Source organism: Anopheles arabiensis, chromosome 3, assembly GCF_016920715.1.
Source record: "Anopheles arabiensis isolate DONGOLA chromosome 3, AaraD3, whole genome shotgun sequence".
In the NCBI taxonomy this organism is placed as follows: domain Eukaryota; kingdom Metazoa; phylum Arthropoda; class Insecta; order Diptera; family Culicidae; genus Anopheles; species Anopheles arabiensis.
The window spans coordinates 95,566,119-95,593,430 of record NC_053518.1 but is presented as its reverse complement, the minus strand read 5'-3'; the positions used below and the strand labels follow the sequence as shown (position 1 = coordinate 95,593,430).

Here is a 27,312-nt window from a genome sequence, read left to right as displayed (position 1 = left end):
TAGAGTAAATTGAAAGAAAGCCATGGGAAAATTTCGACAGTTAAATTAAACATTGTTTAAGTTTAGCGATAGACGTTGCTAGGGGAAGGTAGGTAAAGACGGATACTGCGGGTAAGATGGACACTTCTCATAAATGCATGAAAAAGGTAATTTTCGAGTTATTCAACAATGTAGAATCCAAACCGAAGGTAAAACAACACAATTGAGAACATTTTTCGTGTAATATATGCGAAATTGGTTCAATTTACGAACAAAATAAATTTTCAATCGTGCGCACTTTTGTAGATCTAATTTGATTACTGCGGGTCTTAAGCTCTGTAACTTGCATTGTTTATAGTTTCGAAAATTTTATTACATGAACGATTTGTCATGATTGTTGAACAAAAAACTGGCGAAAGAACGAGAATGAAAGAATTAAAAAAAATGTTTTCTGCTGGTTTAAACATCCTGACACCAAAGCGGGAAAGACGGACACTTTGTCGTAGGGAAAGATGGACACCGAATTTGTCGAGTTAATTTACTTCTGATATCAATTAGTGATGAATATATTTCTTTAAACACCTTAAATAAGTGTATTTTGAAGATATAAATCGTTACGCAACTAGAAAAAGTAATAAATAAGCGAGAAATTAAACACCGGTCAAAATAGCAGTCATTCGTTACGCTAATACTCGCTCAACGCTGATGAGGTTCTTCGCGAAATCCAATATTTTGTCACGACTTGAACAACTTTAATAAAAAAAAGATAAAGTACTGATATCAAATCGTTCAGGAATAGATGAGAGATTCTATGGGTTTACAGATATCCAAAAGTTCAAACTTCAATGTAAGAAATAGCTGGACCTAATAACAAGTCCCTCAAATATGCTGTGGTCGCGGACTTTCCGCGGAATAATTTCCTAAAGCGAAGATTTAAATTGGTGTTCTGTAAGCTGGTGCAACGTCCACTGTTAGTGTCCGATATTAAAAAAGATGCCTTAGATTCTGCATTCTACGTTCTATTAGGAGCGCCGCTTACAATTCCTAAATTCACGGCTGAATGAATCGTCGTTGCAACTGGCCAAGAATTGGTTTATAAACGTACCAGGACGTGGAAAGCGATAGAATTTGTTAAAATACTGTAAAACTCTTCAATTTCCAACGTTGTCTAAAGGTGTTCATCTTAGCCTTCATGGTGTCCATCTTTCCCATATCAGGTGTCCGTCTTACCCGAACATTTCAAAATTGCACGAAAAAAATCATGTTTTTCGTTCATGAAAAAACGCAAAAATCGATGGAAACTGAAAAGTTTCAACACATTCTCTGATAAAACATGAGTGTAAGATAATGTATGCACATTTTCATGATCATTCCACCTATGTATCCTTGGATTTTTACCATTTCCCTTAACGTGTCTGTCTTTACCTACCTTCACCTATCACTTACAAAAAGAGTAAAATACATCGAACAAAAATGACTTGATTAGAAAATGTGTGCTGTAGTAATAATCTGGACATCCATGTAATGAGTACAGTTCGTTACAATATTTCTATCATTACATAAGCAATCTATATGAGCATGAACACTAAAATGAGTAAAAAAAGACTTTTTTCACTCATTTCTTATATATAATGAAACTTTATGAAACTTTTAGTAGTACACGTCCAAATGTTTAGCTTATGTTAAGCATATTATTTATATTTAAAAATAAAAGCTAAACGCATATTGTTGAGGAAAATACGGTTTGCTTTACATATTGAAAGGCTATTTTTAGAGCATTTTGATTTGGTCTTTTTATGAAAAAGTTGATAAAGAGAGTTATCTAGGAGGTGCACTAGCATGAGCACTAAAACAAGAAGAAAAAATCACCGCAAAACCAAGAATAATAATAAGTTTTATACACATCATGCTTCAGGAAAAAATATTATATAAACAGTACTCAAACAAACCAGGCTGATAAAAAGAAGTTTAATAAGATGTAAAACGGATAAAAACAGATTTAATTTTCTTAACTTACAGATCTATGTCTCTGATGTGTTTTAAAATTCGAACGCTGACGTGTTAGAGACGCATGGCGCACCTAGTAGAGATAGACGATTGTTGTTGAAATTTACAAAAATATTCGTTGTAATCACGCTCAAAATAATAAATTACGAATAGTAAACTAGCATACATTTGTAGCGCGTTTGCGGAACAATGGAATGAATAAGGATAAGAAATATAATCATTATATCACTAGATCTTTTATAGACTGATCTTTTTATAGACTTTGTTAAGAAAGTGCAAGAAGGGCAATTTATTTATTCGAACATTAATTATTCAAAAGTATTTTATTGATTGTGCAAGTTTATACAATGTATTTGTGATGTTCATAGTTGTAAAAAACACAAATGCTGCTCTCGACTCCGGGTCGATCCGTTAGTTTAGTCGTATGACCCATCACTAATGTACAGTGCACATTCTGTACAGGGTGGTCAATAAGTTCGAATACAATTTTTCATCGTTGTCCAGCTTTGTACCATGTACACTCAGTGTAACCAAACGTGGGAAGCTCCACGTATTCATAGAGAAACACATGAAAATCAATGCTGCGTATTACAAGAGACCGAGGTCCTGGAGAAGGTTGTGGCCCCAGCACTTCAGGAACTGTACGGGAAGGATCATTACGTCGTAATTACGTTCGTAATTTTACGTCGGAATTTTAGGGCAAGTGTGCCACCTTAAGCATTTCATGTTATAAATCTCATCACCATTTTACATCCTTTTCCTCACTCATAAATGAGTTTCACTTGAAAAAAGTGCAAACAAAAGGATGGTTTTGAAGCGTTTTAAAAAGGATCCGTTTAGGGTATATGTTCTAAAATGATTCTTTGACCAATTTTAGATCCAAACTGATTGAACGAAAACAGTTTTTTATGTAACGAAAAGATAAATTTGATATAAAAATAGCAATAGTAGGGTCATTTGTTAATTGTTGCACACTTAAGGGAATATCCAACGTATTTAATATGTTTGAGATGGATGAAACAACAATATTCTTGTTATTTGCGTATAGCATACATTACTACAGGGTTTTCCAAATCAGTTTCGAACGTAAATATTGTTCTTCACCGCATCTAAGATGTATTTCAACAGCTATCAAATAGTTTATTTGTTTCAACATGAAACTTCAGTTTCAACACATGATTTTCAACACATAACAAAGAACTGTCAAACTCAATCCAGCCTGAGTTGTGTTGAAAATCATGCTGTAGAAATTAAAATTTATTTTGATGGAAATGAAATGTCAGATCGATGTGGAACGACATTTTGCATGCGATGAATAACAATGAGGCGGTTTCCAATGACCGATCGATGACGACCGATAGTTCATTCTGTGGAATGATTCACCGATGAACAGGTTTTTGGTTAATTTTTAGCTAAAATTTGACCACTGGGGGACCGTTGAAATTTATTTTTGTTCATTTCAGAGTCATTATAGTTCATTTTGGGAATTTTTTTATTCATTTCATGAAGTTTTTGATTCCTGGGTCGTGTTATACATATAACTGAAGTTCATTTTTATTGATCAAGTTCATCGCAAACAATCGATCATCATCGATCGTTGGTCAGAAAGAGCCTCAATGTTTACATTGGAAGGTGACTTGGAAAACTTTGTATTGTTTCATAAATATTTATATTTTATTTTAGGGATAAAAATTATGAGTAATGGCAAGAAATACTGATTTTCAAGCCTATTCAAAATTCCCATTGTTGAATACTAACACAAACTCCAAATTCTATTATTGCACACGATATATCCAATTATATCGCACTTTCCAATACACTGAAATAGATAAAATGAGCCCTGAAATGGACGTTTTCTATCGGTTAATGTTTAGGACAATACGAGACGCTGTTAAGTTATACGTTTGTCCTTGGTTCAAGCCGGAATTCTGCAAAATAAGTAGCGAACTTGCACCTGCCACTGCACGCCAATTGTAAACAAAACACTGTCAAAATGATATCACAATGAAAAAGGAGGTAAACCTTATATTGTGAGGCACAATTCTTAGCATTTTTGCTAAGAAATCCATTTGTTTTTATCGAAATCAGACTAAATATTTTCATTTGTGTTAAAAAAAAACCGAAAAATACTCTTTAAAAATACAGTCATTATCCGATATACACTATCGTACGGGACCGAGCGCAATAGCGTATCTCGAGTTTTCGCGTATAGCGGATTGTATGGAAAAATAGTTTACACTACCTGTTTGAGGGTTGAAAAATATCGCCACAGAGTTTTGCATTAAAGTTTTTTGTTGTAAAACAGGTATCTTTTGCACAAATTTAATGCAAAATGCAAAAAGAACATTAAGGAAACTGAAAAAGAGCATAAAATATTCCAAAGTATTAAAATATTTGCAAAAAACACATGGAGCTGTCAAATTTAGAGCAATCGCGTACTGCGAATTCGCGTATATCCAGTATCGCGTACTGCGGATAATTGCTGTAATAAAATTGTGGAACATGTGGCAAAAATGCTCAATATTCAAGGAAAAGTATGCTAGCTTTTGTTGTGTACAGAAACGGTGCAGTGTAACCGCGACTCGATGCTGTCGTGCAACTGACAGCATCCGACGTCCGAATGGCCGTTAAGGGCTTCGGGAGCGATCGGGCTACCGAGGGTCGGCACTCGATCATAGGCCGCGACCCGACACACACAACAGTCTTGTAGCATATATGTTATTTATATTAGAATATAAGTGGTTGATACAGAAGAGCCGCGTGTGTCCTTAATATCCTCAATTGTGCACCAGTCAGAAACACAAAAGCTTTCATGAATGTTTTATAAAAATTTGGATAAACAACAATTTATACACAGTGTGCAATAATTGGGTGGTGTGCAACAATTGGCAAATTATCCTATGTTTATATTCACTGAGACTGCTCGTTGATGAAGTTTTATGCAACTGCTACCCATTTACATGCAAACGAAATAAACCAACGAGGTCGAAATTCTCTATAATAGAACAACAACATCTACATGCATGGCATGGAGAAAGCTTTAGGTTACCCCGAGAAGATGATTCGTAAACGTACTGAGACGCATAGAGCACTATAACAATGCTGTCAGATTGAACGACGAATACGATAAAACAAGCTAGGATTTGAAATGTATTTAGCTCTATGTGAAAGTGTTCTAGTCTTAACGTGGGTACTTAAAAATAATCCAAGTTGATTATAAAAATAAAAAAGTTTTACAATTGAATAAGTAACCCAATTAATATAAACCCAACGTTCACTAGGAAATGAGTTGTAGTAAAATGTGTACAATTAATTAATAAACAAAGATACCATGCTAATGTTATAGCATTACATTTTTCAAAATAAGTTGATTTTGCTAAGTATAAACATCTAAAGCATGTTCAAAGAATTTCCTTTAAAAACGTAGTTTGGGTATTCGAAAATTTATCTTATGTTACACACACATAACACCAAAAAATGTTAAAAAATTTGATTGAATACACAAAAATGCCTATGCATAAGTACAAAATGCTTAAATGTATCATTTGCATATAAAATTTCTGTTATATTGTGTTGCTCATTCATCACGGCATTGACCTCACGTTTGCTTTTTAACGATGCACTTTCAAAGTGAATTGTATCAAGTGATTGACTTGGAAGATGTCGGATAATTTTTTAAGTCTATAACAAACATGTACACACAATGTATTCGAATTGATAGACTGATGATGTTAGCTTCGTGAAACTACGTTTTAAAAAATTAGTTTTCTTTACCTTTTCCATGGAACGACGATAGCATTGAGAAGCAATAGGTAGTTGATTTGGATTTTCCTTTAATTGTCGTTGTATATCGCGAACCATATCAACAAAGACTGTAGTCTGCGAATCGCTAAGTAGATCTTGTTTGACCTGAAATATGCCAAATTTTATCAATTGATTACTTTCATTTCATTTTTTTTCTATAAAAAATTATACTTACAAGATCTTGAGCTACCTCAACTGGGTTAACATTGGTTGGGTCAAATTTAAACTTTATTGTTTTTGGTCGATTTTCCATCTCGCATTCAATGACATTGTTTACGTATCCGAGAACGTGTAATTTTGGGTTTCGTTCCGTCGAACGATGATTACGACGCTTTTTCATTTCGTTAGTAAATCTTTTTGGCAACGCAGTCTGAAGGGAAGGGGGATCTGTTGATACTACCTGATCTTCTACAGCATATGAAGTATTTGAACTTCTAGTAGCTGTTGTTTCAATCATATTAGTTGTATTTGATCCTTGATGCGCATTGTTATTGCTACTACAGAAAGAATTGGACTGTGTTACGCCAAACGACGTTATGGTCATTGGATTTCCAACATTTTGATGAATGGTATGCTGCTGAATTAATTGCTTTTCCATAATTTGCAGTTGATATTGTAGTTTTCCCTGACGAGAAGATTCGTCATCATCCAACACAGCTCGATTTAGGACATCGTTTGAAGGATCCTGATCATGTTGAAAAGTGACTTCTGATATAGACGGCGAAATTACTATTTGCTGGATGGTTCCAGGAACAGGCAAAGACTGTTGTATCGCCTGAGAATTTTGCATCGGTATCGTGTTGGTAATTTGTGAGTTGGTTTCATCTGATTGTAAATCTAAATGATGTAATATTGACGATGTTTGATGTTGGACAATAGTATTTTGCTGCAAAAATGACTGCTCGTTATCGCATAAATTTTCGGGCGTATATTTATTTTGTTTTGCTTGTAATACAATTGCCGGATCATGCAAAAGATTATTGGTAGCCTGTTGGGTTTGATGATGCATATACATAACATGTTTTTGTTGCTGCGATTGGAGCTGAGTTTGTTGTTGTAGAGACTGTTGATGCAGTGACTTTTCCTGTTGTTCTTGCTGTTGTTGCTGATACTGTGACTCTTCTGGCTGTTGTTGTTGCTGTAGTTGTTGTTGTTGTTGCTCTTCTTCTTCTTTTTGCTGCTCTTGCTCTTGCTCTTGCTCTTGCTCTTGCTCTTGCTCTTGCTCTTGCTCTTGCTCTTGCTCTTGCTCTTGCTCTTGCTCTTGCTCTTGCTCTTGCTCTTGCTCTTGCTCTTGCTCTTGCTCTTGCTCTTGCTCTTGCTCTTGCTCTTGTGTTTGTTGGTCATCTTGTTTTTGTGTTTGTTGATCATCTTGTTCTTGCTTTTGTTGTTCATCTTGTTCTTGCTTTTGTTGTTCATCTTGTTTTTGTGTTTGTTGATCATCTTGTTCTTGCTTTTGTTGTTCATCTTGTTCTTGTGTTTGTTGTTCTTCTTGCTCTTGTTCTTGTATATGTTGTTGATATTGTGTTTGTTGTTGATCTTTTCCTTGTGTTTGTTGTTCATCTTGTTCTTGCGTTTGTTGTTGTTTTTCTTGTTTTTCTTGTTGATCTTTTCCTTGTGGTTGTTGTTCATCTTGTTTTTGCGTTTGCTGTTCATATTGTTCTTGTTGCTTTTCTTGTTGCTTTTCTTGTTGCTGTTCTTGTTGTTTTTGTTGTTGTTCTTGTTGTTGTTCTTGTTGTTGTTTTTGTTGTTTTTGTTGTGTTTGTTTTTGTGTTTGTTTTTGTGTTTGTTGCTGTTTTTGTTGCTGTTCTTGTTGCTGTTTTTGTTGCTGTTCTTGTTGCTGTTCTTGTTGCTGTTTTTGTTGCTGTTTTTGTTGCTGTTTTTGTTGCTGTTTTTGTTGCTGTTTTTGTTGCTGTTTTTGTTGCTGTTCTTGTTGCTGTTCTTGTTGCTGTTCTTGTTGCTGTTCTTGTTGCTGTTCTTGTTGCTGTTCTTGTTGCTGTTCTTGTTGCTGTTTTTGTTGCTGTTTTTGTTGCTGTTTTTGTTGCTGTTTTTGTTGCTGTTCTTGTTGCTGTTCTTGTTGCTGTTCTTGTTGCTGTTCTTGTTGCTGTTCTTGTTCTTGTTTCTGTTCTTGTTTCTGTTCTTGTTGCTGTTCTTGTTGCTGTTCTTGTTGCTGTTCTTGTTGCTGTTCTTGTTGCTGTTCTTGTTGTTGTTGTTGTTCTTGTTCTTGTTCTTGTTCTTGTTCTTGTTCTTGTTCTTGTTCTTGTTCTTGTTCTTGTTCTTGTTCTTGTTCTTGTTCTTGTTGTTCTTGTTGTTCTTGTTGTTCTTGTTGTTCTTGTTGTTCTTGTTGTTCTTGTTGTTCTTGTTGTTCTTGTTGTTCTTGTTGTTCTTGTTGTTCTTGTTGTTCTTGTTGTTCTTGTTGTTCTTGTTGTTCTTGTTGTTCTTGTTGTTCTTGTTGTTCTTGTTGTTCTTGTTGTTCTTGTTGTTCTTGTTGTTCTTGTTGTTCTTGTTGTTCTTGTTGTTTTTGTTGTTCTTGTTGTTCTTGTTGTTCTTGTTGTTCTTGTTGTTCTTGTTGTTCTTGTTGTTCTTGTTGTTCTTGTTGTTCTTGTTCTTGTTCTTGTTCTTGTTCTTGTTCTTGTTCTTGTTCTTGTTCTTGTTGTTGTTCTTGTTGTTGTTCTTGTTGTTGTTCTTGTTGTTGTTGTTGTTGTTGTTGTTGTTGTTGTTGTTGTTGTTGTTGTTGTTGTTGTTGTTGTTGTTCTTGTTGTTCTTGTTGTTCTTGTTGTTCTTGTTGTTCTTGTTGTTCTTGTTGTTCTTGTTGTTCTTGTTGTTCTTGTTGTTCTTGTTGTTCTTGTTGTTCTTGTTGTTCTTGTTGTTCTTGTTGTTCTTGTTGTTCTTGTTGTTCTTGTTCTTGTTGTTGTTGTTGTTGTTGTTCTTGTTGTTGTTCTTGTTGCTGTTCTTGTTGCTGTTCTTGTTGTTCTTGTTGTTCTTGTTGTTCTTGTTGTTCTTGTTGTTCTTGTTGTTCTTGTTGTTCTTGTTGTTCTTGTTGTTCTTGTTGTTCTTGTTGTTCTTGTTGTTCTTGTTGTTCTTTTTCTTGTTGTAATTGTTGTTGTTGTTCTTGTTCTTGTTCTTGTTCTTGTTCTTGTTGTTGTTGTTGTTGTTGTTGTTGTTGTTGTTGTTGTTGTTGTTGTTGTTGTTCATGTTCTTGTTCTTGTTCTTGTTGTTGTTGTTGTTGTTGTTGTTCTTGTTGTTCTTGTTCTTGTTGTTGTTGTTGTTGTTGTTCTTGTTCTTGTTCTTGTTCTTGTTCTTGTTCTTGTTCTTGTTCTTGTTCTTGTTCTTGTTCTTGTTCTTGTTCTTGTTCTTGTTCTTGTTCTTGTTCTTGTTCTTGTTCTTGTTCTTGTTCTTGTTCTTGTTCTTGTTCTTGTTCTTGTTCTTGTTCTTGTTCTTGTTCTTGTTCTTGTTCTTGTTCTTGTTCTTGTTCTTGTTCTTGTTCTTGTTCTTGTTCTTGTTCTTGTTCTTGTTCTTGTTCTTGTTCTTGTTCTTGTTCTTGTTCTTGTTCTTGTTCTTGTTCTTGCAATTGTTGAATTTGTTGCTGTGGCTGTGAGTGCGACTGCTGCTGTATGTTTTGTGCTGGTTGACTATGAATTGGTATGATACCTTGGAGCTGTTGTTCTAGGGTAGATATTTGTTCTTGTAACTCGGCTTGTTGCTGCTGTTGTTGCATCATAGCTAAATTTTGTTGTTGTAGATGTAAAATTTGTTGCACCAATTGTTGTTGTGCACCGATTTGGTTTATATATTGCAGATTTGTCCCTTGGGATTGTCCTTGATGTGACGCTTGCTGTTGTAATTGTAGGACATATTGCTGCTGTTGCTGGGAATCGACAAATACTTGCTGTGGGATATAATTAGGCTGCTGTGTTGCATCTATATTAGCTTGAGTTGGTTGACTCGGAACCATTTGATTAAGTGTCTGTTGTTCCTGCTGTAGCTGCGACATGGGTTGCTGCAATGGTAGTTGTCCTAAAACAAATTGACTACTAACTGCATGTTGCTGAAAGTTTTGCTGTAATTGCTCATTTCCCACGGAAATCTGTTGTTGGTATATTATTTGTTGTGCTTGTGATGTTGGAAGCGAAGAAGGTTGATAATATCCCTGTGGCAGTTGCTGCTGCGATTGTTGTATAGCTCCTTGTTGCGTCATCTGTGGAACTTGCAGTTCAGTCACTTGCAAGTCATTTTCCAGCTGCTGTTGTAATTGCTGCTGTTGGTAAAGTTGTTGTGCAATGAGTGCTTGCTTTTGGAGAGTGTCTTTTTCTTGTTCTATCTGTTGTTGCCTAACTCTTTCTTCCCGTTCTTTTAATAATGTTTGAATTTGAACTTTGAGAATTTTTGCTACTGTTTTAGAGTCATCCTCCAATAGTATACCTGATCTATACATTTCGTTAGCAATTTCTTCAGCATCATCTACTCGAATGTCGAAATCAAACTGAATGGCTTCATTCTCTTTGTGTTTGTTAACACGCTTTTTAGGATCCATGATACGCAGCCGAAATTCCATACGGACGATTTCAGGATTTGTTAGGAACATATCTTTTGACATTGGTTCCAACCGAATACCAATATCTTCGCAAAAAAATTCACAGTTTAAAAGCTCCTTGCACGTTGGTCGTCCTTCTTTTTTATCGTGTATACATCTTTCGATGATCTCACGTACCTCTGGGTTTTCCACCTTTTCTAGGCTTTGCGGTTTTACACCAGAAGTCACTTTTTTGTAAATCTGTGCTGGTGTATTGCATTCATTGTACGGATACTCTGAGGTAGCCATTTCCAACATGCACATACCAAAAGCGTACACATCAACTGCTTCGTCATAATGTTCCTCATACATTTCGGGTGCCATGAACTCCGGTGTACCAATAACCGACTTTGCAAAGCTACGGTTTTTCAGTGTGGCTAATCCTAGGTCTCCTATCTTAACGCTCCCTGTCGTACCAGTTATAAATATATTATCACATTTCAAATCACGATGGATGATAGGCGGTGTGCGTGAATGCAAGAAATGCAACCCTTTTAGAATTTGCCGACACCAGGACTTCAGTACTTTTGGATTGATTTTTTTAAAACGTCGCAAGTATCTATAATAACATTATTAAAGCCGCAATTAGCCAACTTTCTGTGTTATATTTCTTGTGTGTCTAATACTTACGATTTCAATGTGCCGGAAAGCATAAGCTCAGTAATGAGAACTATATTTTTCTTCTTGTTTCCAACCGTTGGTGTTGCTTCCCAGTAATTATAAAATCTTACAATGTTTGGATGTTGTAATTTTTTTAACATTTCCGCTTCTTCCCGAAATCGGGCCCGCTCAACCCGATTTACTTTCTTTTCCTAAAAATTTATTAAAGTGGCGGATTAATTTTCAATGTTTGCTTATTCTCGATGAATATTTTACTCACCAGTAATTCACACCATGCAACGGCAACACCAGTTTGGGTATCCAACCCACGATACACGGTTTTGAATGATCCCCTTCCGACCTCCTTATCATATTTCAGAAAACGCCCACAGGGAGAAATGCCAATCGCTTCATCTTCATCATCTTCCTTTTTTTGTTGCTTGCGTTGTTCCTCAAACTTTTCAAGATCAAATATTGGACCATATTGCACTAGCTTTTCTTCAGAAGGCTTAAATTGCAAAGCTAAGTTTTCTGCTTCTCTGCTCAATATTTCAATATTATCGTCCAGATTGCGGGGGTATTCTGTCTCAATCGTTTCATTTTCGATGAAGTTTTTCGAATATATAACTGACATAGCCGTATTTTCCAGGCTTTTACGTACAAAGCGAAGAATAGTTCGACTTTGTGAACTGTCCGATCCACGTGAGCCATCTTCCAGTAATTTAACATTACTTGTATCTTTCTGGCGAACTTCATTATTCCTGTCGTATGGATTACTACCAAAAGCCCCTTCATCTTCTACTATTCCATTTTCATCTAAATGAGGATTGGATAACTGTTGTTCACCATCAATTCCAGAGTCGTTAGTAAGCGCTTTCGAACGACTTGTTTCTTTTACATTCACTACAGAATGTATCCCATCGTCTTTGGACACGGTTTTTTCTTCATTATGCTCAAGATGTGCTGTGTTTGATGAAGATGAAGGATGATCTTCAACATTATCTTGTTCTGCGATAATTGCATCTTCCTGGCTTTGTCTACTTAATTCATAATCTTCAATATCGCCAACAGATTTGTAATCTTCCATGGACTCGGTAGTTTCTTTTTGTTCTTTATCAGTAGGTACGGAGGATATCTTTGATATCATCCCGTGATATCTGACTGTATTACGTTTCTTTGGTGAAGTTTCATTGATGGCCGAAGTACTGTTTCCTCCCCCTGCTTCTGTATCTTTGCGATTTCTGCCTTTCCGACTAATTGGGGTTGTATCACGCAGGTGTTGATGCTGTTTGACAGGGGGTTTCTGTTGTTGTGACTTTTTTTCATCCATTTTATCATCGTTCTTATTTTGGAGATGTTTTTTTTTTTCACTTGGGGACGCTCGTCGTGAATTGCTTCCAATTCTAGTCGCAATACTACCCAAACCAGGTACACTACTACTAGAATGATTTGCAGAGACGACAGGTAATGATATCGTAGTACAGCTGGTGACAGAAGCAGCTGGACTAGTGGTGTTGGTACAATGAGAAGAGCTATCGCTTCTGCCGCTACTGTTGCTATGATCAAATACTCTTGATATTAGACCCCCCGTGTTGACTGCTGTTGAATTTGTACTAGAAGTACTAGATCGGATCGTGTGAAGATGATGTTGATGATGGCGCTGATGTCTCAGCGTACTGCAATTGTTGTGGTTGTAGGTAATAGTATTGTTGTTGGTGGTACTTGTAATATTATTGGTGATATTGCTGATGATAGAGTTGCCAGTACTATTCGTTGTATTATTACCGGCAGATATGCAGGAGGTAGACCCTGCGTTGTTGTTACTGCTATTATTGTTTAAATTGTTCAAACTAGTTGCAGAAGTTGATTGACTAACAGAGCGCAATCTTCTCAATCGATTGCTGTACTGCTGTTGGTTTCCCGAAGAAACTCTCAAGTGTTGCTGTGTTTCTTGGCTGTTGTCTACTGATGTAGTAGCCTGGACTGAATTGCTAGCAATGAAAAGGAATTATTACAGTTTGTTTTTAAACTTACTATAGTTGTAAATTAGAATAGTAGTGATTAATTAAAATGAATTGTCTCATGTGCAATAACTGCTTCAGTACACACAACAAAAGCACAATAGCTCCAAAATCCACTAACATTCAAACCTCGTAAAAAGTGTGTTCAACAGATATTTTATAGCAGGATAAGTTGTGTGATCAAGACTAATGAGATGCCTCTCAATAAGATACCAGTACCAGTACCATACCAGTATTAGGCAGACTAGATTCACAAAATCTGTTCATACATTTACATTTTATTTTTATTTTTCGGGAAACTGATGATATTTTGGTTGATAAAGCATCGTTACATGTAATGATTTTTAAATTTGATTTGCCGTTTTAAACATATTTTTTTATGAAATATTCTTCAGGTAACTAAAATAATAAGGATTTTTTTAACCTCAAAGCTAGAATTAGATTCGAGTGCCTGCTCGAATAAAATGGCAAATCAAGGTGGTATTTTCTTTTATCTCAAGGTACATTAAAGAGATCAGGTGATGGAATTTAGAATCAAAGTGTATGTAGACCAGCTGGTCTCATAGCATGCTTTTATAACCTAATTTGAACGTCACTTTTTGACAGGACGTGTGAAAACGTTTGCTCAAACAGGCTTTCTGACAGCTTGACGAATACACAAAACATTCTTAAAATCTTCATTCAGAAGCTGAAGCGTCTCGCTATCTCTCTCTCTCTCTCTCTCTCTCTCTCTCTCTCTCTCTCTCTCTCTCTCTCTCTCTCTCTCTCACTCTCACTCACTTTTATACACACTATTCGCTTAGGGGAAGCCTAGGAGCCCTTGTCGAATCTTTTTCGACGATGATTGCATCCTGCTATGATTCGTTGTGTGTGAACGCAAACATTTTGGTTTATCTTTTTTTTTAACTTCCTTCTGGTGGAAGGGGAAAGATTTGCGAAGAAAGATATGCCGTGCCTCAACGTACCTAATGAATTTTAAAATTCGTCCAAAAGAGAAACTAACTATATTACAATTCACAATTGATGTGTCAAATCAGTACAATTTGCTCAAAGAACTGTCAAATTTAGAAAACTATAGCCCAAATGACAATCCAGCCTGCTCTCACTATGGTAAGTTCAATGACTGCTGCTTCAATCCATATTGAGAGGCTATCATCGTTTCCTCCTGCGTACTGAGCAGTAGTGATGGGCAAAACGGCTCCGAAGTCGGAGCCGGCTCCGATCGGCTCCAGACAATTTCGGAGCCGGCTCCGCACCAACGGCTCCGGAGCTGGCTCCGCTCCGACGGCTCCGGAACCTGCTCCGCACCCACGGCTCCGGAGCCGGCTCCGCACCAACAGCTCCGGAGCCGGCTCCGCACCAACGGCTCCGGAGCCGGTTCTAACACAAATGACCAAAAGAACTTTTTCAATGAATTTTCAATCGAGGAAATCCGTAAATAGCGGAGTAACAGGTTGGCTGATAAGTCCCCGGTCTAACAAAGAAAAACACATTTTTTTTTTGTCAAAATTCGTTTTTATTTTTCAACATAGTTCCCTTCAAGAGCGATACAACGATTATAACGACCTTCCAATTTTTTGATACCATTTTGGTAGTACTCCTTCGGTTTTGCCTCAAAATAGGCCTCAGTTTCGGCGACCACCTCTTCATTGCAGCCAAATTTTTTTACCTGCGAGCATCCTTTTGAGGTCTGAGAACGGTGGATGGGGAAGCAATTCGAAGCCCAATTCATGAATTTTTGCCATCGTTCTCAATGACTTGTGGCACGGTGCGTTGTCTTGGTGGAACAACAAAATAACAAAAGTTGCTTGACAAAAGACGCTCTGTCTCACAAACTAATTGATATACAGACGTCAAATTTTGACACGAATCATTTGAAGGTTGGTACTATATAAAAAAATGCATTTAATACTAGCGGCTCCATCAATGTGTCAGACCGGGGACTTATCAGCCAACCTGTTAGGTCATGTTTAAAAGAATTTATCAAAAAAAAAACATCGATTAGTTTTGAATATTGTTAAGAAAGACGAGACTAACGAATGCTACACAACGTCATGCATGTCAATACTGCAATCAAATCGTGTGTTAGCTTCCACACGTGCGAGAATATATATTCTTTTTTTTTATAGAATGATGTCTCTATTGAACCGTTAGTGCGGAGCCGTTTGTCCGGAGCCGTTGATTCGTCACCGGCTCCGGAACAGTGGGCCCGAAGCCGGCTCCGCAGCCGTTGGAACGGAGCCGTAAGTGCAAAGCCGTTAGTCCGGAGCCGGCTACGGAGCCGTTTGTGCGGAGCCGTTGGTGCGGAGCCGGCTCCGGGAAAAAGTCGGAGCCGGCTCCGGAGCCGTTAGTCCGGAGCCGGCTCAGGAGCCGTTGGTGCGCTCCGAAACGCCCATCACTACTGAGCAGGCTTGTTTTTCCTCTCGCTGAGGCGAGATGATTCTGTTTTTATGGTGAGTCTATCGCCGTTGATTGCTCTCGCCGCGTGGCATGAGGTGATGACATGAAGTATAATATACAGCGAAATGAACTATTTGATAGGCGAAATATTTGTTAAGTAAAATATAAAACAGATAAATATCTATATATACATACAGGGTGTGTGGGCTAAATTTGACACCTGGCCTTTGGGTTTATATCTCAGGGTTGAGTTGACGTATCGAAATGATTGATATGTCATTCGATTGCTAAAAGTTGTGCGAACAAGTGTAAAAAATGTCTAGCTCCGTAAATAGGTGGAACCCGTCCGAATTGTACAAGCGCGTAACGTGTGTTATGATGGTTCGTGCCGGCCATACGAATGCCGAAAATCGGAAGACGGCTGAACACCGTAAAAACAATACGCGTACAGCTCGAGGAGTGTGGTGAAAACGTGGATAGTGTTATTGTTCGCAAACAGCATAGCAGGCGGTCGGATTGTATGCGGACCGACACGTTCCTGACCGGATTGCAGCAGCGGGCGACGGCCGATCCCGGCGTCGGCATCCGGGCCATGGCGCGAGACGTTGGCGTGGCCCCGAGCACCGTCAAGGTGGCATTAAATGAGGACCTGCGGTACGCGTCGTACAAGCGACGTAGGGGACAGCTCATAACAGCAAAAACGCGCGAAAAGCGGCTTGCCGGATTGTAAAAACACGCCAATGGCTCACTGCCAATTTCGACCGATACACCAGCACCGACGTTTGGCCACCCAGCTCCCCTGACCTTAATCCTATGGATTACTTTGTGTGGGGCACAGTTGAGCGGGACACCAACAGGGCGTCCTGCAATACCAAAGCGGAGCTGGTGGCCAGAATAAAGGCCGTGTTTGCGGCCATCCCCAGAGACATAGTTGTCCGGGCTTGCGCGCGGTTCCGGAAGCGGGTGCAGACGGCCATCGACGCGGAGGGGGGGGTACTTCGAATAAAAAATGCGACAAACATGGTAAGCTAAACTTTGTAGCAATTTTTTTTTAAATATTTAACATAAATTTTATAAAAAATCCTTTCCTATTCCCTCAGAAACTGTCAAATTTATCTCGAACACCCTGTATATAAATATATATATATAATATATATATATATATATATATATATATATATATATATATATATATATATATATATATATATATATATATATATATATATATATCAGAAAAGGCAAAGATAAAACAGCAACCAGGTGATTATTATTATTATTATTATTATTATTATTATTATTATTATTATTATTATTATTATTATTTATTTTTTATCTTCAACGGGCCGTATGGCCTAATTACGATAAGTTACAATACAATAAAAAAATACATAGCAAAAACAAGATTTGTATCGCAATTCACTGCGGCCACGACAGAAGCCGGAGACGTTCCTTGAAGCACTGAGTTGAGATGTTGAAGTCGAAGTCAGGAACGACTTGTGTAGAGCGCGGTATAATTGTGCGCACACAACAACTGTGCGGAGCACAGTAACTGTGCGGAGCACGGTAACTGTGCGGAGCACATAAACTGTGCGGAGCACATAAACTGTGCCGAGCACAGAAACTGTGCAGAGCACATAAATTGTGCGAAGTGTGGCACCACAATTTTATAAAATGTGTAATTGTGCTCGCACATTTTACTGTGCTGTGTGTGCGTGGTGGCACAGTGCTACTTGACTCATCACTACTTGTGTGTGATTGTAGACAGTGGGGCCCTTCACGATTCTAGTCAGTTTTTTGTATGGAGTTTGACAGTTGGAGGCTGAAATCCAGTTGGAGGCTGAAACACTCCATACAAAACCACACAAAAAACTAGCCTTACTAAACAATAAAAAAAAAGTGCTGTTTCAATATGAATGAATCATAATCGAATTTTTAACAGGATTAACAGGATAAGGTTGCTCTACTTTACGTATAAATTGAAATTTAATGTAAGGTGGTTTTTCGCTCATCGATACGAAGTGGTTGATTTTTTTGACAGTGATAATATTTGTTGTGATTATCTGATTTGAATAATTGTGAAACTTGTAAGCTAATCCGGATTATAAAATAAAAAAAAGGATTATAAATTTGATAAATTATACGAATACTTTGATATGAAACCGAAAATAGCCAGATTCTTTTCTTAATTTTGATTTTTTTTCGTGAATAGCACAATTGGTGTTAGCAGAGCAATTGGTACACCTACCCTACTGGAAAAAGATTCGTCGAAGGCTACTAGACTTCCCCTACCTCAGTGAAAAAGTGTGTTCGACAGATATTTCATAGCACAACATAGGCTGTGAAAAAGCAACTAATAAATGACTTACCTTCGACCAAAACATGCTCTTTTCGTGGCTCCCATTTGTAAGGCATTATTGCATCATAATCTCTCCAATCTACTTGATACTGCAATTCCAATACGGTATCTTCATCAGCTATTCGGTTTCGGTTTGCCTACCCCAAAGGGGGTTTCTTCGATGTTCCGCTGGATACTATACGAACCTCGTGAAAAAAAAACAAAGTTAAAAAAGAAGTTCGCCGTATGCTTTTTGTTTTTACTGTTGTTGCTAAAGTCATTTGAAAGTTTCTACAGAATGTCTTAATGTTTTTCGTTTCAAAAATGAAATCCTAATTTTAGTACTTTTCTTAGTGGTAGTCTTTTCTTTAGTAGTTTTATTTGAGGTTTTTGAATAATGACAGATCGATATATATATATATATATATATATATATATATATATATATATATATATATATATATATATATATATATATATATATATATATATATATATATATATATATATATATATATATATATATATATATGTTACCAAGTGATTACATGCTGTGATCACAGCACACATTGAGATGAGAGAAATATATGAATTGTCGAACAGCCTTCAAGCTGAACAATTGTGTCTTCAATTGTTTCATTTTGCACATTACACTAATATATACAGCGATCCCCGATATACACCGATAATGGGCTATTGTTGTGCTAACCACACAAAATCAAAATTAAGAACAGAATCTGGCTATTTTCGGTTTCATAACAAAGTATTCGTTAAACTTATCATATTACCTTATTAGTTAAAGAAACCGTACGGCCAAACTGAGTGAAATATACAGCGAAATTAACTATTCTGACAAGTGAAATATCTAACAGCTACAGCTAAAAGGTTAGGAGAGATACAACATCCGCTTTCGAAATTCATTTTAAAAGAATATCTTTTTAACCAGAACATTTCCTAATTGGAAGAAATGGTGAATTGTTGACCGAAAATTAACGAAATACATGATATTGAAATTATTTAATGGATTTAGTTGCGATATTTGTTTACATTGCACATCAGCTGGTTGTAAGTCTGACAGATATTTTACCTGTCAAATAGTTCATTTCGCTGTATATTTCACCCTGTCTGGCCGTACGGTAAGGCTCACCGCTCTACGTTACGCTAGCGTTACGCGTAACGCCTGTTTATATCAAACCCAAGCAGCATTTTTTGAACGCCTGTTTTACCGTCGTGGATGAGCAAATTTATAGATAATCATGTCTTAATATGAATTATTTTTATGTAATAATGAGAAAAACAACTATTTTGAAGTTCAGTAATCGTTAATAACATTAAGATTGATTGATCATTCATGAGCATAAAAAAGTAATGATACTATTATTATCTTATTATTTTTTACATCAATCAGTTTCAACAACTTTTTAAATTTTTTTTAACAACAATGGATTTAATAATAAAAAAGCTTATTTATTTAATTGCCCACCTATTGGTAAAACTAGGATATTGAAATCGTAATTAATCATTCAATGTATTTATTAATCTAATTCATCGTCCTAATAATAACACCTTTGCACCTTTGCCTTTGCATGTAATTATGATTTTAAATGGCCAGAAACGTAAATTGAATGTAATAAAAATATCATTAACAGGAAAAATTAATATATTGAATAGGTAATATATTTCAATAGTGTATTTAATTAAATATATTTTAAATGTTTTATATTTTCTACTTAGTCTACTACTACAGTCCGAACTCACTGGTTGAGCTTCGATTCCCAGCCAACTACTAAATATGTGCTTTTTAGTTAGCACGTTTTTCCATACTAACAAAAATCTGAAATTTTTCTCGACATGCCATGAGATTTTTGTGAATTTTTGACGAACCGGTTTTCCCATCGTGAGCGTTAAACGAAAAAGCGTTCAACTATTGAATTCTGATTGTACTCCAATTTAAAGGCTTAAGGAGTTTTAAGAACTTGCGATGACTATTTACCATAAATCATATTGCAACATTGAAAAATAATAAACCTGTATTTTACTTGTAATTTAGGAATTTAATCTTGTTGGTATCAATTAATCCTAAAACAAATAACTTATATTTTCATCGCACAAACAAGTATTTTTTATTTGAATAATGTACACTGACAAAATTACAGTAGAGCGTCGATTATCCGGGAAGCTCGGGACCGGACAGTTGCCGGTTAATCGATTTGCACGGATAATGGTCCAAGAAATGTCAAAGGCATATAAAACATATCAAATTCACTAGTTTTATTATTAATTCACCTAGAATCAATCGATTAATCGTTAGTAGAATATTATTTTAATCAATGACTGTAGGTTTAACAACTGTTCATGAACAAAAATGAATTTCGAAAATACCCCTAGACACTACCGAGCTGCACAAGAAACTGGTTACCCAATTGATTATCGCTGCAAACTTTCGCTGTACGTATGATCAGCTGTCAGATTTATGCGCACGGTTAAGCCGCCCGCCGGTTAATCCGTCCCCGGATAATCGACGTTCTACTGTATATTAAAAATATGCTTAGGAATATTTTAAGGAATGTAACGCTTCTTCAATGTAACGTAGAGTGCTGAGCCTTACTTTTACCAAAAAATCAACCACTTTTTATCGATGAGCGAAAACCCACCTTATATTAAATTTCAATTTATACGTCCTATGACCTATGACAAATGATGTTAAAAATTCGATTATGATTCATTCACACTGAAACTGCACAGTTTTTGATCGTTTAGTAAGGTTACATAATTATTTTATCCAGTTGAAAAATAGCACATCAATTCTTCTTCTTCTTCTTTGGCTCAACAACCGTTGTCGGTCAAGGCCTGCCTACCACTTGTGGACTTGGTTTTCAGTGACTCATTGATTTCCCCCTCATTGATTGAGTCAGTCCTACGTATGGCACCACGGTCCATTCGGGGCTTGAACCTATGACGTGCATGTTCTTAAGTCGTAAGAGTTGACGACTGTACCATGAGACCGACCAGCACATCAATTGGTGCAAGAAAAACTGTTATGTACCAATTGTTGTGCTATTCTCATCTACCAGTTTTGCTGTCAGATTAAAAAAATGCATGGAAAATCGTACAAAATTGACATTCTAAACCTTATCTTTATTGATTTTCTTATCGATTTTCAACATCTAGTTATCAAATTGTGTAATTGTAAATTCCTTAAAAACATTTATCTTAGATCTGGGTCTATGAACATCTTCCGGCAATATTTTTACAATGTTAACATTTCTGGATTTTCCAATTCATTTCAAAAACTGTGCACATATTCATTCACAAAAACATTTTAAAATTAAGTTGAAATTATTTTGTATCCGTTTTAGTGTGCAAACAAGTCCAAAAATGTTCATGTAACAAATAAACATGAAACAAATCGATTTGTTTCTCTTGCAACAATAATAGCTGGCATCGCGAAAGAAATGGTTTAAAATTAACAGTCGTTAAAAATTAACCAGAGTCGTTTAAAATTGCTAGAATTTGGCATCGCGAACGCATTGAGTTTATTTGTTAATTTTAACGACTGGTCCTATGCCGTCGTTAACCAAACGACTGTCAAGAGCGTATGCGATACAATTTAACAGTCGTTTAATTGTACTGCTCGATTTCCCCCCCGTGTTTGCCTATATGTCATTTCGAGCAGTCGTTAACTGTTTTGACGATCGTTTATTTTAACAGGAATGAACAACAAATGAACTCGGTTAAACCAAAATGAACTTTAAACGACTGTTAGTAGTAGTAGAGATGCTTATTGTGGATAGAAAGAAAAAAAATACATATAGAATCGAACGTTCTTTAACATTGGGTAAGCAATGTGCTCTCTTCAATAATCGGGAATTTTTATAGCATAGCTGAGTTGAATATATGTTGTTTGCTGATTTTAAATCTGAGTATATGGGAAAAGTGCAAAAAAACCCATGCATTAAACGAATGTTAAAATATGTTCATTTATTCGCGATGCCAGCTAATGTTCCCGCAACATGAGTTTGACAGTTCGTCCATACGTTTTGGCAACAAATGTTCCCGCAACATTTTCATAGATCCGGGCCTTAGTGATGAAAATCAATTTTGTTAGCTTAATCAATTCTAGCACATTATCTGGACAAGTACAACGATTGGTTCACAGCTAGCACAACATTTGGAGCACATAGTACAACAATTGGTGCTAGAAAAACCGATGGTAAACCTACCCCACGAGGAAATTCGAAATACGCGGTATTTTACAGCCGTTTTTGGTACCCATTAACCGTGTATCTCGGGGACCGTTTGTATTAACCTTGTTTTTACGAAACGATTGTTGCTCAAGGTCCATAAATTACTACAGATCGATCCTTCCAATGTACTTCAACAATTCTTCGACAGTTAGGAATTCTCCACCGGTTGAAAATCGCAGTTCTATATGGTTCTCTTTCTTTATACGCTATTGGTTTTTGGTTTTCTTTAAACGCTATTGGGCGCTATTGGTTGGCTTGGTGCAGATACTAGTGCAAAACGTCTAGGGAAAGCGGAGCAAAATGGGCATGTTAAGCATTTAGTAAATATTCCTTTGAACAATTACTATAGATTAAAATTGCAACATATCCTGCAAATAAGACAAACATACGAAAAAAGTGTAAAATAAAAGTGTATGTTTCACGAGATGCTATTTAGACACACAGGGCAAAATAGGCATAGGATAACTATACCAGTTTTAAATAAAAAAAAACAGCCAAAAACGTGAAATTATGCACAAATTCAATAAAAAGCGGATCATTTCAACAATTCACATAATTTGCCTGCGTATTTTCCAAAATTTCAAATAAAAAGTGAGGAGCAAAAATTTTTTGGCTGATTTGCTGTCTGTCAATAGTTTGGCAGGTTTTGTGATTATGAGAACCAGAACGGAAAGCCAATGAAAGTGTGGTTTTTATGAAAGATTTTATACTCTCACAGTTGTGTTTGAGATTTTAAAATCACGATGAACAACTTATTTTTTTCTTTAATTGGTGCCGAAAACAGCTAGTACAGCAATTACCCGCAGTACGCGATACTCGATATACGCGAATTCGCAGTAAGCGACTCCTCTAAATTTGACAGCTCTATGTGTTTTTTGCAATTATTTTGATTCTTTGAAATATTTTATGCTCTTTTTGGATTTCCTTATTGTTCCTAAACCATTTTGCATTAAATTTGTGCAAAAGATACATGTTTTACAACAAAAAACTTTAATGCAAAACTCTGTGGCGATATTTTTCAACCCTCGAACCGGTAGTGTAAACTATTTTTCCATAGGAATCCGCTATACGTGAAAACTCGAGATACGCTATTGTACTTGGTCCCGTACGATAGCGTATATCGGATAATGACTACACCAAAAATGTTAATTTTTGACAGTTCAATGCTGTGGGCTACTGACGGAACTTATAACAATAACCTTACAATTGGCTGAACATTCCTTTAAAACTTGATCAGAACATTACAATGCGTATGTCGAGATATTATCCTTTATCCTGCGGTTCGTGTTCGCTTCGTGTTAGCTTCGTGTTAGTGTGTTAGCACGGACTACGACTGGAGAATATTAGCGTTAGTACCGCACAGTGCTGTGCACGAAAAAGCTAAGCTGCCAAATATGCTATATAGGCGTTCCCCGAGATACACTGTTAATGGGAACCGAAAACGGCCGCAAAATATCGCGTACTCGAATTTCCGCGTAAGTCGAATCTCGTGATTTCCAGCCAAAATATCACTAATTTTCGAGTAATTTTGCAAGTAGGAGGCGGTTTTAGTCACTTTATGAATTATTTGATATGATTCTGACTGAACCTTTTGAAATAGTTTTTAACATTCGATCAAAACGGAAATTATTTGGCAATTTAAAATGTTATAAATAATGTTGGCAGGATGTTATAAGAGACCAGGTGGTGGAATGTACATCATTTTGACACACCGTTTTTTGAGTGCGGGTTCTCGACCCAGCGAGAATCGCTCATTTTTATGTTTTGTTACATATTTAACAAAACAAATGATACATTCGAATAAGAATAATAATTTTATAATAATTATTAAAATCTAACTTAATGAAAGATGCTTAACGAAATTTCATTAATAGCAAAGTCCTTACTAACCCCAACTCCCTATCTGCCTTGCAAATCAGATCAGAATCTCCTTGCAAATCAGAGCTTAGAGAGAGACCACCTTTACTAAATATAGGCACCTTGAACTCACATAAAAAACTAGAAGTTAGAGTGTAAAACTGTTTTAGACATTTTTTTCTGTTTAGACCTATTTCTATTGAATAAAGCATGTTCTGACCTGTATTCGCGTTGTCCAAAATCGGAACACAGCATGCCGAACATAGGAGCAAAGCGCCGAAAATAACAGCAAATCAATGTTTTTATTTTCACGAAAATAAAAAAAATGCCTTCAAAACGGCATATCAAAAATAGCATGACGTAGTACGATAGTTTATCAACCAAAATTACATCACTTACATTAAGAATTATAAAAAAAGTAAATGTATGAGTAGGTTTTGAGAATTGTTGCACTAATCTGCCGAAAACTGGTACAGTTACCCTATGCAAGCAAAACGTGAAACGTTAAAACACTGAGGCAATATGGGCCACAACAACAGCGCTTAGGTAACGGTTAAAGCTTTTCCGCACGTTTCGTGAAATGTATTCTCTTCCTATCTTTTATTTTGCTATTCATTAAAAGTTCTTAATTTTTTCTCAAAAATATGTTATTAAAATTAAAACACTGTTAACACGTTTCAATCGACAAATCTTTTGAAGTTGTGCCTGTAGGCATTATTGTTTGGAAAAATACAACATCATAGCCTCATATGCCAAAAACATCTGCCCATTTGGTAAAAATTACATCAATATTCTACTAAATCTTATTTTGTTTTTTCTTGGTTATTTTTTAAGTACGGGTAAGTTTTATACATGGTGTTCATAGAACACTCTTTTAAATTTTAGGCCTTGGAATTTTACCTTGCTGTGAAATAATGCTTAGATATAGGGTATCCATTTTGCCCCGTTTACCCCTAGTTGTTTACAAGAGAAAACCTCCTGTTTTCAATGATAAGCGCTACGTCACTGGAATTAGAGCGGGTTATTTTGAGTGGATGAGAAACCACCGATTTGGTCGTAATTATAGCTGTGTAACAGTTAGCTCTATACAATATTTAGTTGTAAATTACTTCTTCGAGGTAACAGGGAATGCGATAGGTATGACAGGATTTGTCAACCTTTTAAATGTCAAAACTCAAAACAGAGGGAAATATACAGCACTACCGCACCACATTAACTGGATACCCTACGAGAATGTTATTCACAGTGAATTCACTTGTGCACGCACAATGCAAACACTATACCACATTCGCCACACGATTCGCGATTCGCTTCACAAGGCGATGAGCAAAAGATTGCTGCGCTTCATAGTAGCTAAAACGCTTTCACACTATCAAAATATAATAAGGTTTTCATCACACCCTCAATCACAATTTTAGAATTGCTTACACCACACATCAGCCAACATCATCAGTAAGGATGGAATGACGGTAAGGGCACGGGATATAATTTCGCAGTAGGGTGGAGTGCCAGGAACGACAAGTATTGCAGCAGATATCGATCTAGTTGGTGTCTTCTTCAATAACAATATTCCTCTTTTGTTCTTGTGCCAACATGTATGACGTATGCATAACGTAACATTCAATGGTAGCAAATATTGGAAAATCGCAATAAAAGCACTGACGATTTTTTCACTACAAATTTGGCACGCACCTTATGGCTCTTATCACACTTCGAGCTACGATTGTAATGCAATAAAACTACGCCTTTTCGATTAACTCCTTATGCGATAAATTCTGGATTTTTATTTTTATGTGTACTCGTTACATAGAGTTCAAAGATATTTTAACTAGCAACACGCGAAACCGGCACAAATGAGAAAAATTCTATTTAATATCGCAACATTTACGTCCGAACGTGCCAAACTTTTTATTACAAATGTGTTCAATTCTGATTATCCGTGCAGCACGGACGAACAATGCACGAACAATTCCGACTGATTTTTTGACAGGATCGCTCACATGCCCAAGTCAAGGTGGATTAAAAATATCAGGTGGTGGACTCTAGTGCATTTTGACAATTCGTCACTTGACGTAAGGTCCCCAGGATTCAAACTTTGTTTACATTTATTAAATTTGATCATATAATTTATCTACCCCATTTTTTGATTAAAAATTCTTTAAAAATATATTTTGGACTTCGCGAGTTCTTATTTAACATTAAAACATGGATTAAAGTGTGTTATTTTGTGTTATTTCGTGAATTTATTCTATAATTCATTGTGTTTTCGACATTTTTGATGATAAAAATTAAGAAAGCATTATTTTTTTCAATTTTCACATTAATTCCTCATTATCTACGAGCCGCATGGACAATTTACGTGAGATTAGAACTCTTACTCACATGATTTTAAATTTCGTGCATAAACAAATCATCAAATCTTTTGTTAATATGTCTCATTTTTTCGATAAAACCAATAGACACACGTAAATGCACATAATAACAAAGAAATCTGTTCTATTTGCTAAGCTTTGTGTGCGGAAACCAATGGTTAACGGTTCTAAAATGACGTAAAGTCCCTCAACTATGGCGACCCCCCAAAGGCCCTTATCCACCACCTGATATTTTTAATCCACCTTGTGCCCAAGTTGAATGCTAGACGGCCACGGTACAAATTGTGTACAGTCTGTTCCCGAGTTACGCGGTTCTCGACATATGCGAATTCGGAGATACAGGCGGTCCCCGAGATACACGTTTAATCGGGACTGAAACCGGCCGCAAAATACCGCGTATCTTGAATTTCCGCGTAAGTCGAATATCGTAATTTCCAGCCAAAATATCACTAATTTTTGTATAATTTTGCAATTATATGGTGATTTAAGCCACACAATCAATTTTTTGATATTATTCGAACTGAACATAACAGTTGTAAACCTTTTGTAATGGTTTTTAACATTCGATCAAAGGGGAAATTACTTGGAATTTGGCAATGGATGTGTCAAATCAGTACGATTTTCTAAAAGAACTGTCAAAATTAGAAAACCGCGTATAAGAGGTACCGTGTATCTCGGAGACCGCCTGTATTAAGTTTAATAATAAAAAATGCCGGTCTCGTGGACAGTCGTCAACTCGTACGACTTGACAACATGCCCGTCATGGTTTCAAGTCCCAAATGGACCGTCACTGATTATGACATCATCGCATTTTTTCGCAATAAGTATAACAACAGAATTGTTAGCAAAATTCCAAATAAAATCCAAATATTCAAGAGATGTACAGTGGAACACTCCATTACGAGTTTTTCGCATAACAATCAAATATAAATATAAAAACTAATACCTCTCATAACGGGTTATAACCTCGTCATTTGTGTTCTCGGTGCGTTTTTCGGTACTGTAAAATTAGGATCACGATCAGGAAACATTGAGCATAAAATAATTTTGATTATCGCTCAGGCAAGTAAGAGCTTTGACTATAAACAATAGTTTAATATAACACTATTGCCGGGAG

General features: G+C 36.3%; 1 protein-coding gene across 1 annotated transcript in view; it reads right to left on the bottom strand.

Annotated features, from left to right (window-relative positions):
• The window catches only part of LOC120901261, a 34,304-nt gene extending 8,556 nt beyond the window's left edge, over positions 1 to 25,748 (bottom strand). Inside the window, exons 1-8 of the mRNA XM_040308962.1 lie at positions 24,724 to 25,748; positions 17,751 to 17,925; positions 11,241 to 12,951; positions 10,991 to 11,172; positions 9,272 to 10,919; positions 5,966 to 6,976; positions 5,761 to 5,895; positions 1,997 to 2,059 (exon numbers count right to left, since the gene is read on the bottom strand). Coding sequence (XP_040164896.1) covers positions 1,997 to 2,059; positions 5,761 to 5,895; positions 5,966 to 6,976; positions 9,272 to 10,919; positions 10,991 to 11,172; positions 11,241 to 12,951; positions 17,751 to 17,785 — 4,785 coding nt within the window. The 5' untranslated portion in view covers positions 17,786 to 17,925; positions 24,724 to 25,748. The remainder of the gene's footprint in view (positions 1 to 1,996; positions 2,060 to 5,760; positions 5,896 to 5,965; positions 6,977 to 9,271; positions 10,920 to 10,990; positions 11,173 to 11,240; positions 12,952 to 17,750; positions 17,926 to 24,723) is intronic.
• Positions 25,749 to 27,312: the final 1,564 nt, after the last annotated feature.